We start from the raw sequence: 16,607 nt of genomic DNA, 5'->3' as shown, positions 1-16,607 counted from the left end.
AAGTCTGCAGTGTGGAGAACTAATTTGCTAGTGCTGGATGTCTACAGTCCTGTAAGTTGGAAATAAGCTTCAGATGACGTATGCAGCTCTTACCCTCAGTGCAGTAACAAAACTATTTTTCAAGTTGGTAGCTATGCTCATAAGCAAAGGTTCCCTGCAAGTGATCATGGCCATCCCAGCAGTCAGGTTCCGCATCATATGGTGCGCAGCTACACGCATTCGTGACTCCTCTGAATCCAGCGCAAAGTCCTTCCTGACTATCTGCTCACAAGTAGTCATGGCAATCTTAATAGATCGATCCACTACTGGATGGACAAGCTCTTGCACTGCTCGCTCGATTGCCTGCCGCACACACTGCTTCAACTGTGGGTGGGCTTGGAACAGCAGGATCTGGAGAAGGGTTAGGGAAGTGAGAAAAAGTTGTTCAGAAACTGTGAATGTTTAGGTTAGATGGAATTCTAGTTTACTTTAAAGTTTACCGTCATAGCCCATTTGCAGCATGGCACTCCCATGTTCAGCATGCAGCTATTACAATGTTTGACAATTATATAACTGGGACATATGACCATTTTTCTTCCAAAGTTGCACAATGCGAAGACTAACTGAAGAGCAAGGTCATTGGCTGGTCAAAGGGAGCATGGAAGTTCCTTTTAAGCTTAAACCCCAAGAGCAACTATCCCAACTGACACTTATTGCCAGAAAAAAAACTTGATACTAACATCACAGTGAAAGATCACTTGACCATCTAAGATTGCTAATGCAACTACTAACCATCCCCAAAGTTCTCCATTTGATTACTTGTTAGCGTGCACCCACTCCATTACTTTTGAGAAGTGACTCTCCAATAACTTCAACTTACAAACTGCTGCTCCCACCAGCTGAGATCTGTGGTGACACTGGTGGTAAGAATTTTTATAGCAAAGCAAATCAGCTCTAAAACTTACCGTTGGATTTAAGGTAATATGTGGAGCCAACCCTCCTAAAGAATAGACGTTGATGTCATGGTAACTGTACTGGGGCTGTGGAGGAACCATTGCTGTACAAGTGGCACTGGTAGCTGGAGTTGTAGAAGCAGCTGTAGAATACAAGAATGTTTGTAATGAAACATTACTGAAAAGCAAATGCTTATAAGTGGAAGTATGATTCTCATTTAAACCAGCAATAAACCAGTAAGTGAACAAGAAGCTTTGCACTTTGATCATGAAGCCTCCTAAACTTATCAAGCAATGTTTATTCTCCATTTTCCCAATGATTAGTATCAAACTAGCTTCAGCACATTTTAACAGAGCTATTTGTTATGACACAGCTTAGCTCCTGATGTCCTGTTAATAGATCATCCTGCTTCGCTCCCTTCTAAAGAGTAGCTACACAGAGCATATGTAGAATTAGCCCTCAGGATGGCTTCCATTCCCTTCCCATCTTTCACAAAACTATAAAAATGCTCCCAAGCATTCAGCAATGTTACAATAGCATATATAGCTTCACATTTTTCTTTGTAGTAGCATAACCTGTTGGAACAAGTCCAGAGGAGGGCCACGAGGATGATCAGGAGACTGGAGTACCTCCCATATGAAGACAGGCTGAGAAAGTTGGGGCTGTTCAGCCTGGAGAGGAGAAGGCTGCGTGGAGACCTCATAGCAGCCTTCCAGTATCTGAAGGGGGCCTATAAAGATGTTGGAGAGGGACTATTCACTAGGGACTGTAGTGATAGGACAAGGGGTAATGGGTTAAAACTTAAAGAGGGAAAGTTTAGATTGGATATAAGGAAGAAATTCTTTCCTGTTAGGATGCTGAGGCATGGAAATGGGTTGCCAAAAAAAGTTGTCAACGCTCCACCCCTGGCAGTGTTCAAGGCCAGGTTGGACAGAGCCTTGGGTGATATGGTTTAGTGTGAGGTGTCCCTGCCCATGGCAGGGGGGTTGGAACTAGATGATCTTGAGGTCCTTTCCAACTCTAACTATTCTATGATTCTATAACCTGTCTTATATGAACTTCTAGAATGCAGTTCTGGATTCCAGATGTACTTACTAGTTGTTATGGGTGGTAGCTCTTCCAGCTGCTTCATGTCCTTCTTTGGAGCAGATAGCTGCTCATCCAGATTTTTCAGACGATCCTTATCTTTCAGGAGGCTTCCAGGCTTCAGTTCACTGATGTCTAGTGCAAGATTCTTGCAGAGCACCTCAATCTCAAACTTCAGATTCAACTGCACAACAAGTCTAGTTTAGGTTACATCACAATACCCAAAACGTTTACTGGGCTGCTCGATTCCCAAGCTTCCCATTCTAACCCCAGGCCTTTTAGAGACTTTTAACAGTGTCTGAGGATTAGACGAATATCTTGCATACTGACCTCACAGGAGAAGAGTTTCATCCAAGTTCTACCAAATTAAGCAACACCTAATTCTCCCCATGATAAAGTGAGAGGTGAAATCTGGTCCTTCACAACACACCCCTCTTGACCAATATGTCAAGAAAACCTCACACTCAGTAGGTATAGAAAAGAAAAACAGAAGTTTACTTTTAGATCATGTTCTTGATGTAGCTCAGCTAAAACATTCATAATGGCCATTGTCCATGGATTTGGAGGCCTGAAGACCTACAAGAGACAGAGGAAAGCAGCACGATAAACTCTTTGAATCGTCTTGGTAACTTAAGCCTGGAAATTTGTGAAATATAAACAGCTATGTGTGCACACAGCCATAGAAAAGCTTGTACAGCTACAAATAGGGTTGCATTTAGTACTCTGACTGGAACTAGATTAGGAAGCTAGCTGAACATTAAACTAAAAACACAATGACCTGGTCCTTCTGTGAGATCATTTCTATGTCAAGCAGAACTGACAAGATCTGATCAGGGTCAAAGAGAAATGGGGAAAAAAAAAAAAAAACAACACCCCCCCCCCAAAAAAAATACATCCTAGAACCTCTTCAATGGCATCTTTCTGCTTCTCAATAGAGTTCTGTTCAGGAATATAACAATGCATTTCAGCTCACATGACGTAGACTGCAAAAATGCACAAGCCATGTACTTTCCCTCAAAACAGAACTCCTTCAATTCAAGCCCTGTCATCCCTTTTCTTTCTCTCCATGAAATTCAATCTACTTTGTGTCATACTTGCTTTGTCACTTACGCAATAATTACAGCAGCATGAAGTCACTTACCACACTCCTGACACTAGATTCTAAGACTTTGGCAACAAATGGCACTACATAAAGCAATTCCTGCTGTCCCTTTACGTAAGCTTCCAGCAGTAGCGATTTCACATCCAAATCCTGAAAAATACATCAACAATTGATAAGGTGAAGAGGGTGGAGAAAACAGCAACCACACTGAAAAAAATTCTACTTAAACCCTATTTCCTTATAGGACATATTGGCAAGGCTGAGCCACAACAGTACTTAAATTTGACATACAGTTGCATAGCAGCAGTTACTTCTTTAACAGATTTACAGATATAAATTTTTACAAAGTATTAATTTATTTTGGCAAAAACTTTACTAACTTTTCTAATATAATATTTAGAAGTCTTAAATGACCAACTCTGGAATCATACACTGTACTTAGCACACAAAAAAGTGGCACCAGTAGGGTGATAAATGTCCCAAATAGCCTATGCTATTGCATAACAGCGTATCAATTCCCACCAAACAAATCCATACAGACAAAAGCTCACCGTGTGCAAGATAGGCTTATTTTTAGCCAGTGTAATCATTCCCAGCCAGTGACCAAGGTTCTTTAACAAGGAACGGTCTGAGAAGTTGGCTGCAGCTTTATCTGATGTCAGTAGCACCTAATGAAATAAAAGCAACACGAGCAACAATCAGAACATAATGAGACCCAAAACCCAAATCCAACAGCTGATCTGACTGAAGACAAAGATTTGGAACGTGAAGTTCTGAGATCCAATCACATTACAGAGATACTCAAGAACAGCCTTCACTTCTCAGCAGCATCCTGTAAATGTGCCCTGTAATGATCTCAAAATCCTTTTCTTTCAAGAGGGTCAAAAAGTAGGGTTACACTTTCCCAGACCTTCCCATTTACTGTAAGAGCAGCCAACATGGTTTTATCAGGGGGAAGTCATGTTTGACCAAACTTACAGCCTTCTATGAGGAAGTGACTAGGTGGAGGGATGATGGTAGAGCGGTAGATGGGGTTTTTCTTGATTTCAGTAAGGCATTTGATACTGTCTCCCACAGCATTCTCATAGATAAGCTAAGGAAGTGTGGGCTTGACAATCAGGTAGTGAGGTGGATCAAGAACTGGTTGAAAGGAAGAAGGCAGAGAGTTGTGGTCAGTGGCACAGAATCTAGCTGGAGGTCTGTGACTAGTGGAGTCCCTCAGGGGTCGGTGCTGGGACCAGTGCTGTTTAATATTGTCATCAACGACCTGGATGAGGGAACTGAGTGTACCCTCAGCAAGTTTTCTGATGACACTAAATTGGGAGGAGTGGCTGACACACCAGAAGGCTGTGCTGCCATTCAGTGAGACCTGGACAGCCTGGAGAGTTGGGCAGGGAGAAACTTGATGAAATTCAACAAGAGCAAGTGTAGAGTCTTGCATCTGGGGAAGAACAACCCCATGTACCAGTACAGGTTGGGGGTTGACCTGCTGGAAAGGAGTGAAGGGGAAAGGGACCTGGGGGTCCTGGTGGATAGGAGGATGACCATGAACCAGCAATGTGCCCTTGTGGCCAAGAAGGCAAATGGCATCCTAGGGTGCATTAGAAAGGGTGTGGTTAGTAGGGCAAGAGAGGTTCTCCTCCCCCTCTACTCTGCCTTGGTGAGGCCACATCTGGAATACTGAGTCCAGTTCTGGGCCCCTCAGTTCAAGGACAGGGAATTGCTTGAAAGAGTCCAGCACAGAGCCACAAAGATGATTAAAGGAGTGGAACACCTCCCTTATGAGGAGAGGCTGAGGGACCTGGGTCTCTTTAGCTTGGAGAAGAGGAGACTGAGGGGTGACCTCATCAGTGTTTACAAATATGTAAAGGGTGGGTGTCAGGATGATGGAGCTAGGCTTTTTTCAGTGATATCCAGTGGTACGACAAGGGGCAATGGGTCTAAACTGGAGCATAGGAGGTTCCACGTTAACATCAGGAAGAACTTCTTTACTGTGAGAGTGACAGAGCACTGGAACAGGTTGCCCAGGGGGGTTGTGGAGTCTCCTACGTTGGAGATATTCAAGGCCCGCCTGGACAAGTTCCTGTGTGATGTACTCTAGGTTACCCTGCTCTTGCAGGGGGGTTGGACTAGATGATCATTTGAGGTCCCTTCCAACCCTTGGGATTCCGTGATTCTGTGAAGACTGTTACAATTACTCAATTAGTAAACTCTAACCTGTCAAGGCATTGCTGCTTCTTAATGCTCCACCACAGACCTGAAAGCACTTCTTGGGAAGCCATTTAATTCTCATTTCAAGGCTCACAAGTATTCTGCTTGTTATTTCTGTTCCTTAGATTCAAAGAAAGAGCTGAACAGAACAAGGTCAGCTGTGCTCTAGAGAGCCAGGAGATTCTTTTGCGCTAACAGTGTAACCCGTGGTGGTCAGGTTTAAAAAAAGTGCTTGCTTGACAAACTTCTTTCACCCCCCTCATCTCTTCTAAGCTACTGTTTCTCCCTCCTCCTCCCTTTCACATATCAGAATAGAATCATAGACTAGTTAGGGTTGGAAAGGACCTTAAGATCATCTAGTTCCAACCCCCCTGCCATGGGCAGGGACACCTCACACTAAACCGTATCACCCAAGGCTTCGTCCAGCCTGCCTTGAACACTGCCAGGGATGGAGCATTCACAACCTCCCTGGGCAACCCATTCCAGTACCTCACCACCCTAACAGTAAAGAATTTCTTCCTTATATCAAGTCTAAACCTCTGCTGTTTAAGTTTCAACCCGTTACCCCTTGTCCTGTCACTACAGTCCCTAATCAACAGTCCCTCAACTAGCATCCTTGTAGGCCCCCTTCAGATACTGGAAGGCTGCTATGAGGTCTCCACGCAGCCTTCTCTTCTCCAGGCTGAACAGCCCCAACTTTCTCAGCCTGTCCTCATACAGGAGGTGCTCCAGTCCCCTGATCATCCTCGTGGCCCTCCTCTGGACTTGTTCTAACAGTCCATGCCCTTTTTATGTTGAGGACACCAGAACTGCACACAATACTCCAAGTGAGGTCTCATGAGAACAGAGTAGAGGGGCAGGATCACCTCCTTCAACCTGCTGGTCACGCTTCTTTTGATGCAGCCCAGGATACAGTTGGTTTTCTGGGCTCCAAGGGCACGCTGCTGGCTCATGTTCATTTTCTCCTTGACCAACACTCCCAAGTCCTTTTCCGCAGGGCTGCTCTGAATCTCTTCTCTGCCCAACCTGTAGCTGTGCCTGGGATTGCTCCGACCCAGGTGTAGGACCTTGCACATGGCATGGTTAAACTTCATGTGAGGTTGATATCAGTCCATCTCACAAGCATGTCAAGGTCCCTCTGGATGGCATTCCTTCCCTCCAGCGGATCAACCATTACCTTAGCCCTCTAGTAAATTTGGGTTGTTACACCCCCTCTTTTACAAGTGTGGTTTTCTTATCTGTACATTTTCCCCACACAAAAGAACTAGGCCATAATCAATTTTCCCCTAGGTTATAATTTACAAGCTTCACATAAATTTAGGGTCCACCTACATAAATGAATTTAAATGCAGATTTGCTGTCTCATTATACAATCAATATTAAGTCTTTGGTATATTCTTGATGGAAAACAGAAGAATCTTAGTATTCATAAAGGTAATCTGTTAATTCAATTCTAAGTTAGTAAGTAGATTTTTTAACGATATTCCATATATGAAGATCACCAACATAGTAAGCAAGTAGCAGGAGGAGAGCCTTCCTAAATCTTTAAACCTACCCCAGTATTAGAAAACTTGTGCTACTTACCTTGATATTTCTGTAGGTTTCATTCAGAACCATTTTATTAAACTCTGGATTCTTAAGTGTGTCAAGGAAGTTTGAATACAAGCTGTGAAAGTTGGGCTCAATACTGACTCTCTTCATTACAAGATACTGTGATACCCAAGGCATGAACTCTTCTTTCACTGTTTCCTTCAACTCTTCAACCTGTCTCCATACCAAAGAAAAAGCAAGTCACAGAACATGTAAGGTGATGACCAAAAACTTCTGGGGTTGGCTCGGACACATAATCATGGTCAGTCAATTGCTTTTAACACTAAGTTGCTTTTTAGAAAAATGCTTTGAAATCAGCATCTCATTATCCAAAGATCTGCTCAACCAATAAGGACAATAATGAAATCAGCACAACATAATAGTTTACCTCTCCCTCACTTAGCTTTTTACCAGGTAACTGCAAAATAAATATAGGCATCTTAGGTTAAAGCCATCTGTCCACCAGACAGCTCACCTGGCAGCAGTACTGCAGATCTCCACTGGTTCACTAAAAATCCAGCCTGAAATACAAAAGTCCATCAACTGAACCTTGCAGTATTAAATGGTACTCAACCCACTTACAATGTATTTGTTCAAACTTGTATTAAAGTTTTTCATAAAACTTGCATTAGTATTTTACAGTTCATTTAAATGACAAATAATCAGGAAGGACTATCCAGCAATTACTCTGGGCATCTAATAGAAGTGCTTTCCTGAAAACAGAGCATTACTGACCTAGAACACTTCAGTACAAAGGATATGGCTATACAGAAGCAAGGAAACTTGTAGGAGGAAAGCAAGATGAACAGCTATCTTTTACCCAGCTCTCCTTTCCCTGAAAACTTATATCTCCAAAGAGATTCAAGCAGTGTTAGAAACTATTTCTTTACAGTGTGCTCCCTCCCAACTTTTTGCAAGTTGGAATTTTTGTAGAAATATCATCACCCACCACTTTAGAATGCATTTCCAGAAATATATGAAAAATTGATTTTACTAGAGTTCTTCCATACTTGCCTTCTGTGTCATATTTGACTGAGACAGATTATTGAAGATGAAAGCAATTTTTTCCTGGACATTCTCTGGAGGTTCCACAATTCTCTCAGCTTGATCTGTTGCTACTAACAATGTATCAATGTTGGTAGTATTAATGGAAGGCTGGAGGAAGAACAAGAAGTTAAAAATAGACAATATCTTGAGGAGACATCAAAAGAAACTTTTGCTCTGTTCTGTCAAGTGAAAAAAAGACTTGAGTTTCATGAGGTGACATCTACTGTTTCAGACTCATTATCAGCAGCACTCTAACAGAGCCAAGTGGGTTTCTTACTCTACAGACCATGATCAATACTCAGAATAATGCTATCTACATAACATAATCAGGTGTGAAAGACATTAATAGCTACACTATGGACTGTCCCCCCAATTTGTTCACAACTTTCAGCTACCTTTAGTTTTTGCCTCCTTCACGTTTGAAGAGTTTATTTTAAGAGAACTACACAAAGACAGTAACAGGGAACAAGACAAGCTTGACTTTACAGTGCATCAGTTACCACACAGTAACAGCTCTACACACATGGGACCTCAGCACTTTCTGTGGAACAGAATCTGTCAACCCTGATTCTGCCAACCCTGACTCTGACTGGCAGTTCAAAGGTTTTTTTATGGAAGTGACTAAAGATCTGGAAAACCTAAAGCAGTGACAACTGCAAGGTCAAATGTGATTTAGTGTGCGGCAAGTGTTCTCAGGCCCCAAGCAGAATATCAGCTGCCAACTATTTCAAGAGTTCTATTGCAAGTCATTAACAGAAATGATGGCTCTCTAATTGTTTTAATAATGAAAGCCTCAATAAACACATTTCTACCTGACACTATAATGAGTCTGTAGTTTCATGATCAAAAATGCCTTCTCTCTACAAAAGCATTAGCCCTATTTTAAAAGGTTACACCCTTTAGATATATAATATGGAACACAGTTGTGCAGAAATTAAAGTGGATTTTGTCTATATGTACTCAATCCAGATAAGCAACATAACTCTGCTCCTGCTCCAGTAAAAGCAGTGGTGTGACAGACCGCTTACCGGCACATCTTTCTTGAAGCTGACTCCAGTTGGTCGGGTGATTGTAATGGTTTTTGCAACAGTGGTGGTGGTTGAGGTGGTTGCTATAGTGCTGACTTGGCAAGCAAGAGGAGTTTTTGCTGGAACTTGGGCCTGGGCCTGAGCCTGGGCAAGTGCGATACTTCCAGGGGTGGTGATTGAACCCTGCATCTTCACAGGAGGATCTCTGGATTGCTGTCCATATTCTATGTACTGAAAATGGATGAACAAGCACATACATAAGATCACATGCAGCTACAGAACTACAGGCTAAGTTTTAGCATAAGCATAAGGGTTTGCCAACAATCTTTAAAATAATTGATATTAATGCCATTAAGGGAATCTGCAAACTACAACTTCAGCCTTATAAAGCAGATCATGTCACTATTTACTTTCTTACTGGAGAGGAGCCTCAAGCTCTACCTCTGACCTCAACAGCTTGAAACCAAGCACCAAGAGACTTGACATGCTTAAAATTTTAGAGCACTGCGCAAAAAAAAAAAAAAAAAAACCAACCCTGCAGGCCTGGGATAGCAGAGCAAAAGAGGGGAAGAGCCTAAAAAAATGTGCCAGTTTCTCGATACTCACACAGGCTGCCCAGAGAAGCTGTGGCTGCCTCATCCCTGGCAGTGTTCAAGGCCAGGTTGGACAGGGCTTGGAGCAACCTGCTCTAGTGGAAGGTGTCCCTGTCTGTGGCAGGGGGTTGGAACTGGATGAGATTTAATGTCCCTTCCCACCTAAACCATTCTATGCAGCTAGCAACAAAGTAGGTAAGAAGTCTTACCCAAAGAATCCTACAGCTATATAGACATGGTAAAGTCTGAAGTTCACAATTAGTAAGCAAAATCACAGTTCTGAAATTGAAAACTTCTAGATTTTACATCTTCTACAGTAGAAAATTAGTTTCTTCCTCACTGTAATACATTTACCCAGAAAACGGTAACATCAAAGAACAGTTTCACTAATAGGTTTCAGACTATATTGGATTGTGCAGCTTTAGGGAGATGGCCTCTCTATCTTCATGTTAGAGCTGACCGTTTTTCCTCAGTTAGATCATGCTCTCAAGCTCTGACACTGGGATTAGTTTTTCTGTACTTCTATCAATGAAAGCACCTTTGAGGCAGACACCATGATTAACACTGGTTTGGACTGCAGAGTATTCCTATTACTCTGATCAGACATTCAGGAATGAATTTTTTCTCCTTTTTCCTCACCTTTATCTGGATTATTTTAGCAGGTCTAAGTATAAAACTGTATAAACCTCACTGAATGACTTCTATTTTAAAGGAAAACTCAAAATCCTTAAGGGACTGGAATATGAATCCACTGAAGCACCTGAAAACCTTTGTGCACAGCAGTGTGCACTGATTGATCATGCAGTTATAGTCAGGCTGTTATTTCTACACAAGCAACCCAAACATGTTTATGGAAATAGAAGAGGTACCATATAACCACCTTCACCTGCCCACCCTATCACACAGCAAAACCTTTAAAGAAAAGACATTTGACTCTGTGGATGTACACTGCCTAAAACTGACAGGTGAGACTATGTTTCCAAAGGAAAACAGGAATTTGCTCAAAAAAAATGAAACTAATAGAAAGCCAGTGTACTAACACACTCACCTCTTGTAAGTGATGAGGGAACTGTATAAAGTGACTAATAGAAGCCAAGTGCTGACAATACTGGGGATAGTCCTTCAATCTGTCAGACAAAACAGATGCATAAGCACAGGTCAGAAACAGTATTACAGAGAAATACAACAGTGGTGTGTCATTCCCATGATGCATCACAGAATTACTTCTGGACTCCTTGCACTAGCTGTGCTATTGTCCTGGGTTCAGCTGTAGCAGGCTTTTTTTCCTCCTTCCTAGTAGCTGGTGCAGTGCTGTGTTTTTTACTTTAGTCTGAGAACAGTGCTGATAACACACCGATGTTTTTAGTTGTTGCTAAGTAATGTTTACTCTGACAAAGGACTTCACAGTCTCATGCTCTGCCAGGGGGAAGGGGAAACCAGGAGGAAGCAGAGATAGGACACCTGACCCAAACTAGGCAAAGGGTTATTCCATACCACAGTACATCATGCCCAATATAGAAACTGGGGGAAGTTACCCAGAAGGCCCAGATCACTGCTCAGTTCGGACTGGGTATCAGTCAGCAGGTGGTAAGCAATTGTATTGGGCATCACTTGGGTTTATTGTTATCTTTTCCTTTTCCCTTCCAGTTTCATATTCTCTCCCCTGGTTATTTCCCTTATCATCATCATTATTATAAGTGGTAGTAGTACTAGTTTTGTATTGTACTTTAGCTACTGGACAGTTATATACTAAAAAATAACAGTTACAGCTGAACCCAGGACAGCTAAAAGCAAAGCATCTTCTAAAAATTACATTTTGTTGCAAAATTCATTTGAATTTAACAGCAAAACACAAGGTTTATTCACAGCAACTTATCCTACATCTCTATGCTTCTGACTGAGCACACAATTCACTTCCTCCTAAGCACTTCTCTGTGGATAATGCTTTTCAGTCCATCCTGCTACACAGAGCTTGTATTTATAGTCAGTGTTTGCAGTAAGATTGTTGGATAAGTAATTTGTAGCTTGGCTCAGTGCATTTTAAACAGCAAACCAGAGTACCCCAAAACCCAAAACAGAAGCTTCATCTATGTACACCAATTATTATAGTTCTGCTTATGAATGCTAGATGCTGCTACTACTCCTTGAGAGTAAAATCTTTAGGTCCTGCTTAAAATGGTTCTTAAGAGGAGTAAGAATATGGCTAAGTCTCAAGCATGTCAGCCTTCAGTGTCTTTACTCATTCTGCTCAGCTAACTCCATAACACAGTATCCAAGCACGAATGCTGCAAGCAACAGCTTTTATTAAAGATTAAATACTGCAAGGGCAGATGAACTATAAAAGGAGAATAAGGCTAGAAGATAACATGCTCCTTGCTTATGAGTCCACACGTTTCTACTCATTAACTAATTCCAGGAAGCTTTCTAATGCTTTTCAAGTTCAATTATCTTCTTGCAGAATGGAGATTTTTCCCCATGGGTGTACAAACCTGCCTACTATGGCAGCCTACCTTGAGAGATTCCTCTCTCTGCAATCCAGTAAAAGCTTTGAGAAAGCTTTTATTTTATTTTATTTTTTAAGATATTTTGCCATACTTGAGATTTCTGTGTTAAACCAAAGTCTTCGAGCTAGTTCCTAGCCAGCTTTCAGTAATGAATAGTGCAAACAGCACTCCATTAGAATGCACCTCTAAAGAGTAATTCCATTCACACTGTTTCCAACAAGCTGACTTCATCTAACTCAACACTTCACTGAATTATTTTTGTCAACAAGTTCACTAAGTAGTTTCAACATCTCACTTTACCCTGCATTTATACAGGTACTACACTGAACATTTTGGTGTTTAAAAGTGACCCTTTAAACAGTACATTAGAACATTTTGTTTCAGCTCACAATATCTTTAAAGTAATACTGAAGTTGAGATGTGTAAATTTCTAGCACATATGCACTCTTGCACTGCACAATTAGAGCAGGTTCAAGGCGTAACAGTACATATAAAGCCTTGTTAAAATATTACCAAAACCCACACTCACCTATTTTTAAATCTATCTAGTGCAGCAATACCAAAATAGTACATTTTGGATGCAAAAGGCTTTCGTAAGGCTTCAAGAACATAGCGCAGGGCCAGGCCCAATGCCATATAAGTAACCAGTCCTTTCTCTATGATCCCACCAAAGAGGCAAGCTGTTATGTGCAGCTCTTTATCTGGGTACTGGGGAAAGAAGCGGTATTCCTCAAACAAGTTCCTCAGCATACAGTTAAACACTTCTCGTTCCCGTTTTATGTTGGAGTCCTTAAACCTCTGCAGCATTTCCAAGACCTGCAAAGGAATGGTAAATTGTTACCAACAGATTTGCTTTATTTCAGCCCTCCTGCATCTTGAGGCTTCAAGAGTGCTTGCAACTGCTAGGGTAAACTGCACTACCAGAAGCTCGACTGCAAAATAGCTGCTTAAAAAACCCTCATATTAGCCATTAGACACTACACCGCTACAAGCAGCTTTCTCTTCAGGCTTCAGTTTTCTCCCCTTTCTTTTCAGTAACTGTCTTAATGTAAAAATTAATATTCAGTGCCTTACATAATTCATAGCCATACAAATATATTCAAATAAACTTGAAATACCTCAAAAAGTAAGTACATCAGACTGATAATTAATCTCATTGAGACTAACCAAAATAATTACCAAAACTCTGAAGGTAGAGCTTCAGGCACCTTTATATATTTGAATGCTGTAGTAATTTTTAGATACTTTAAACATATTCAAGATAAGTATAACTTATAGAGACTACTTAAAGGCACACTTTAGCACTTATTTTGAAGACACAAACTTCCACTCCATGTCAAACTCTTCCCACTCAGCATCATTTCAGGAATGCTAGACATCTAAAAGTCAAAGCTGAATGTAACTACCAAATGCAATTTTACAGCAAAATCATCCTCTCTTAGAAATACACAACTTCGAGCAAAAAAGCAATGCTGCAAGCATCTACCATGAGCCCTTTATTATTTTCCACTAAGGCTTATGTAGGAATAATTACCATCAAGTTTATAGCAAGTCATTGGACAGGTGATGCAACTGCTACTGAAGGAAACTCACCTCATCTACTGACATGGTTGGATGTGGTGGATGGTTGTAAATACGCTGGAAGTAGCTGTTCGCCTCATCGTCTATTTCTTTGCTAAAATGCTGATTAGCCTCTGGCCACACCTGAGATAAGTCAGCTGTTTAAAAAGGGAACAGTTATCATGCTCAGAACAACTTGAAGCAATCAGGATTTCATCTAGTTCTATTGAACTCTTTGACCAATCTATACAGAACCTGCTAGTTTTCCTGAAAAAAACAGGATATTTAACCTTTCCAGTAGTCAGAAACTTTTACTTATATATATACGATATATTGTATTTATGCAAAAGAACTAAATCTTAAGATAGAATTAACCTCCTACTGATGCATTCCTAGAACCTACTGCATCCCAAACTAACCTCAGCTGATGCCTGAACTAGATGAATGCAAACAGAGTAAAGCATGCTACACAAAGCTAACATGCAGAGAAACTTTCAAGCCAGCCAGCAAGCTTTGAGCAAGTTTACACTGGATGTTCAAGCCCAAAAGTTTTAACCAAAGGTTACTACAGCTGCCTCCATCTGTAGAGATGTAACTTTGCTTTCATGGAGAAGCTATCAAAAGAAACACACAGTAAGAGCAGTGTGGAAGGTTTAACATATGGCTATGCTTCCTAAAGGCAACAGTTAATTTCTTGAATATTTCATCCTGAGCATACTTCAGAGGCATAAATGAATGAAGGATAATGGCTGAGCATTAGGAACCAAATTATTCCTTCCAAAAAACATCTCCCCACCAACTTCTGTTAGTCTTATTTACATCCAATATTGCAGTCTGATTCACTGCTTCACCTGTTGTCTGCTGCAAGAGCACCTTACCCCAGAGTAGCTTTGCTTAACCTTGTGTCCTGAGTTCAACTGTAACAGGTATTTTTCTCCTTCTTTGTAGGTGTGTTTCAGCTTTAGTCTGAAAACAATGCTGATAACACACCTATGGTTTAGCTGTTGCTAAGTAATGCTTATCCCGATCAAGGACTTTTCAGTCTCATGCTCTGCCAATGAGGAGGGGCAGGGGAAGCCAGGAGGGAGCAGAGACAGGACACCTGAGCCAAACTAGCCAAAGGGATATTCCATACCATAGCACATCATGCCCAGTATAGAAACTGGGGGGAGTTACCTGGAAGGCCCAGATTGCTGCTTGGGCTGGGCTGGGTATCAGTTGGTGGGTGGTGAGCAACTGTACTAGGCATCACTTGGGTTTATTGTTTTCTGTTCCTTTTCCCCTTTTATATTCTCTCCCCTTGTTATTTCCCTTTTCATTATTAATGGTAGTAGTAGTAGTTTTGTATTATGCTTTAGTTATTGGACTGTTCTTATCTCAACCCATGGGGGATTACATTCTTTCAATTCTCCTCTCCATCCTGCCTGGAGGGGGTGGGGGGACTAAGTGGGGGAGTGAGCAAACAGCTGCGTGGTGCTGAGTTATTGGCTGGGCTTAAACTACGACACCTTGTTACAAACCCAAAATCACCTTCTTACCAGATGCATATGCTTCTCTGTAAAAAGGACAACACTTCTGCCCAAAACACAGCACAACAAAAAAAGAACACACATTGTTCATGTAAATCCATCGCATTATATATTTTTATGCTAATAGCTTTTTAACACTCTCCCCAGCCACTTGGTAAGCTTTCAATATAGAAGTTCAGAAGCAACTTTTCCAGACTAATGGCATAATACAAGAGCCACTTTGCTAACATTTACCACCTACAGATCCAAGCCTCTCCTGAAGGAAATGCAGATTAACTGCAGACCACTGTCACACTTCACAGCCACAGACAACACTACCACTTACAAGGTTTCATCTTACTCTGCTGGAATGTAGGCTGGTTCAGTCCAGATGCGCTCAGCTTCCTTTGCACAAAGGGGTCATTGTTCACCGCAGGAAGGCCCAGGGCTCCAGTTCCTATGCCAGTCAGGCTACCCGTAGTAAGACCTCCTACTGAAAAGGAAACAATGGATCATATCAGTTGTACCTTTTGCAGTAAATCACTCCAGGTATTTGAAATTTCCAACTCAGAGCTCTAGAGCCTCATAGCAGTCTAGTATCAAGCAGTTTTCTCTCAAGCAATTAATCTCTGTCCTAACCTAAAATAAGGCTGCCAAAATCTGTCAAAATTCACCCCCCCTCTTGATTCTCAAACTTCTACTGCAGTTGCAACATTCGAAATTTTCATCATCAACCTAGGAGCAAGGACTATGTAATAACATAGCTGTCTACCTAGTATTTCCAACTACAGCAGCAGTGCTTTAGTTCCAATATGCCATAGATACAAACCACTCCACTGGGATAGCGGTACCTGGAAGCTGTGAAGACAGTCCTCCAATGCCACTGAAACCCGTTGTCTGGGTTTGGGTAGAAAGAGGGGGGAACGCTTTTGCTGGTGACTGAGGAGTACTGAATGCAGAGCCCAAGTTTGGAGGGAAGCCTTGCATGCTCTGGGTGTGAGGAGCAGCTGAGCCACTTAAGCTAAGAGATGCCATTCCTGCAATCGAGTCGATCTGAATGAAGAAAGGAAGATTTATACACAGACACCCATCAAGCTGATTTTTGGCAGGTTTTGTATACAGACAGCAACATATCAAGACATTCATGAGAAGAGCTTTTCTGCATGGTTACTGCATGATTCTCAAGTCATCCAGATCGCCTCCAGAAGATTAGTCTGTCTACAGAATGCGGTATCATTTTTTCTTCTACAATCCCATAAAATCCTATTCCATCAGAAAGGCTGATTGTTCCAGTGTTCGCTTAAGTGTAACAGTAAATGCTTATAAGTAACAGCATGTTCGTACTAGAGTAGTTTATGCTCTGCAGTTTGTTACCTCAGACCTCAACCCAAGACTTACAAAGGCTATTTCACATCAAGCTTAGAGTATTTTTGACTGTCCGAAGT

The 16,607-nt window shown here is 41.5% G+C and overlaps 1 protein-coding gene across 12 annotated transcripts in view; it reads right to left on the bottom strand.

The window, feature by feature from the left end:
* Positions 1-16,607, bottom strand: part of LOC117438218 (CCR4-NOT transcription complex subunit 1-like) — a 100,892-nt gene that overhangs the window by 29,066 nt on the left and 55,219 nt on the right. For 6 of the 12 annotated variants that reach the window (XM_034073707.1, XM_034073706.1, XM_034073712.1 and 3 more), the window contains 14 exons: positions 16,014-16,215; positions 15,509-15,655; positions 13,688-13,812; positions 12,624-12,910; positions 10,639-10,717; positions 8,998-9,228; positions 7,937-8,077; positions 6,917-7,096; positions 3,673-3,789; positions 3,161-3,271; positions 2,518-2,595; positions 2,029-2,203; positions 945-1,075; positions 94-390 (listed from right to left, as the gene is read on the bottom strand). In XM_034073707.1, the coding sequence (XP_033929598.1) occupies positions 94-390; positions 945-1,075; positions 2,029-2,203; positions 2,518-2,595; positions 3,161-3,271; positions 3,673-3,789; positions 6,917-7,096; positions 7,937-8,077; positions 8,998-9,228; positions 10,639-10,717; positions 12,624-12,910; positions 13,688-13,812; positions 15,509-15,655; positions 16,014-16,215 (2,301 nt within the window). The remainder of the gene's footprint in view (positions 1-93; positions 391-944; positions 1,076-2,028; positions 2,204-2,517; positions 2,596-3,160; positions 3,272-3,672; positions 3,790-6,916; positions 7,097-7,936; positions 8,078-8,997; positions 9,229-10,638; positions 10,718-12,623; positions 12,911-13,687; positions 13,813-15,508; positions 15,656-16,013; positions 16,216-16,607) is intronic. The other 6 variants (XM_034073710.1, XM_034073717.1, XM_034073709.1 and 3 more) reach the window with 3 other exon arrangements.

The sequence above is a fragment of the Melopsittacus undulatus genome, assembly GCF_012275295.1.
Source record: "Melopsittacus undulatus isolate bMelUnd1 chromosome W unlocalized genomic scaffold, bMelUnd1.mat.Z SUPER_W_unloc_2, whole genome shotgun sequence".
Classification (NCBI taxonomy): domain Eukaryota; kingdom Metazoa; phylum Chordata; class Aves; order Psittaciformes; family Psittaculidae; genus Melopsittacus; species Melopsittacus undulatus.
Note: the sequence above shows the minus strand (reverse complement) of the source record. Positions and strands in the feature narration are given on the sequence as shown.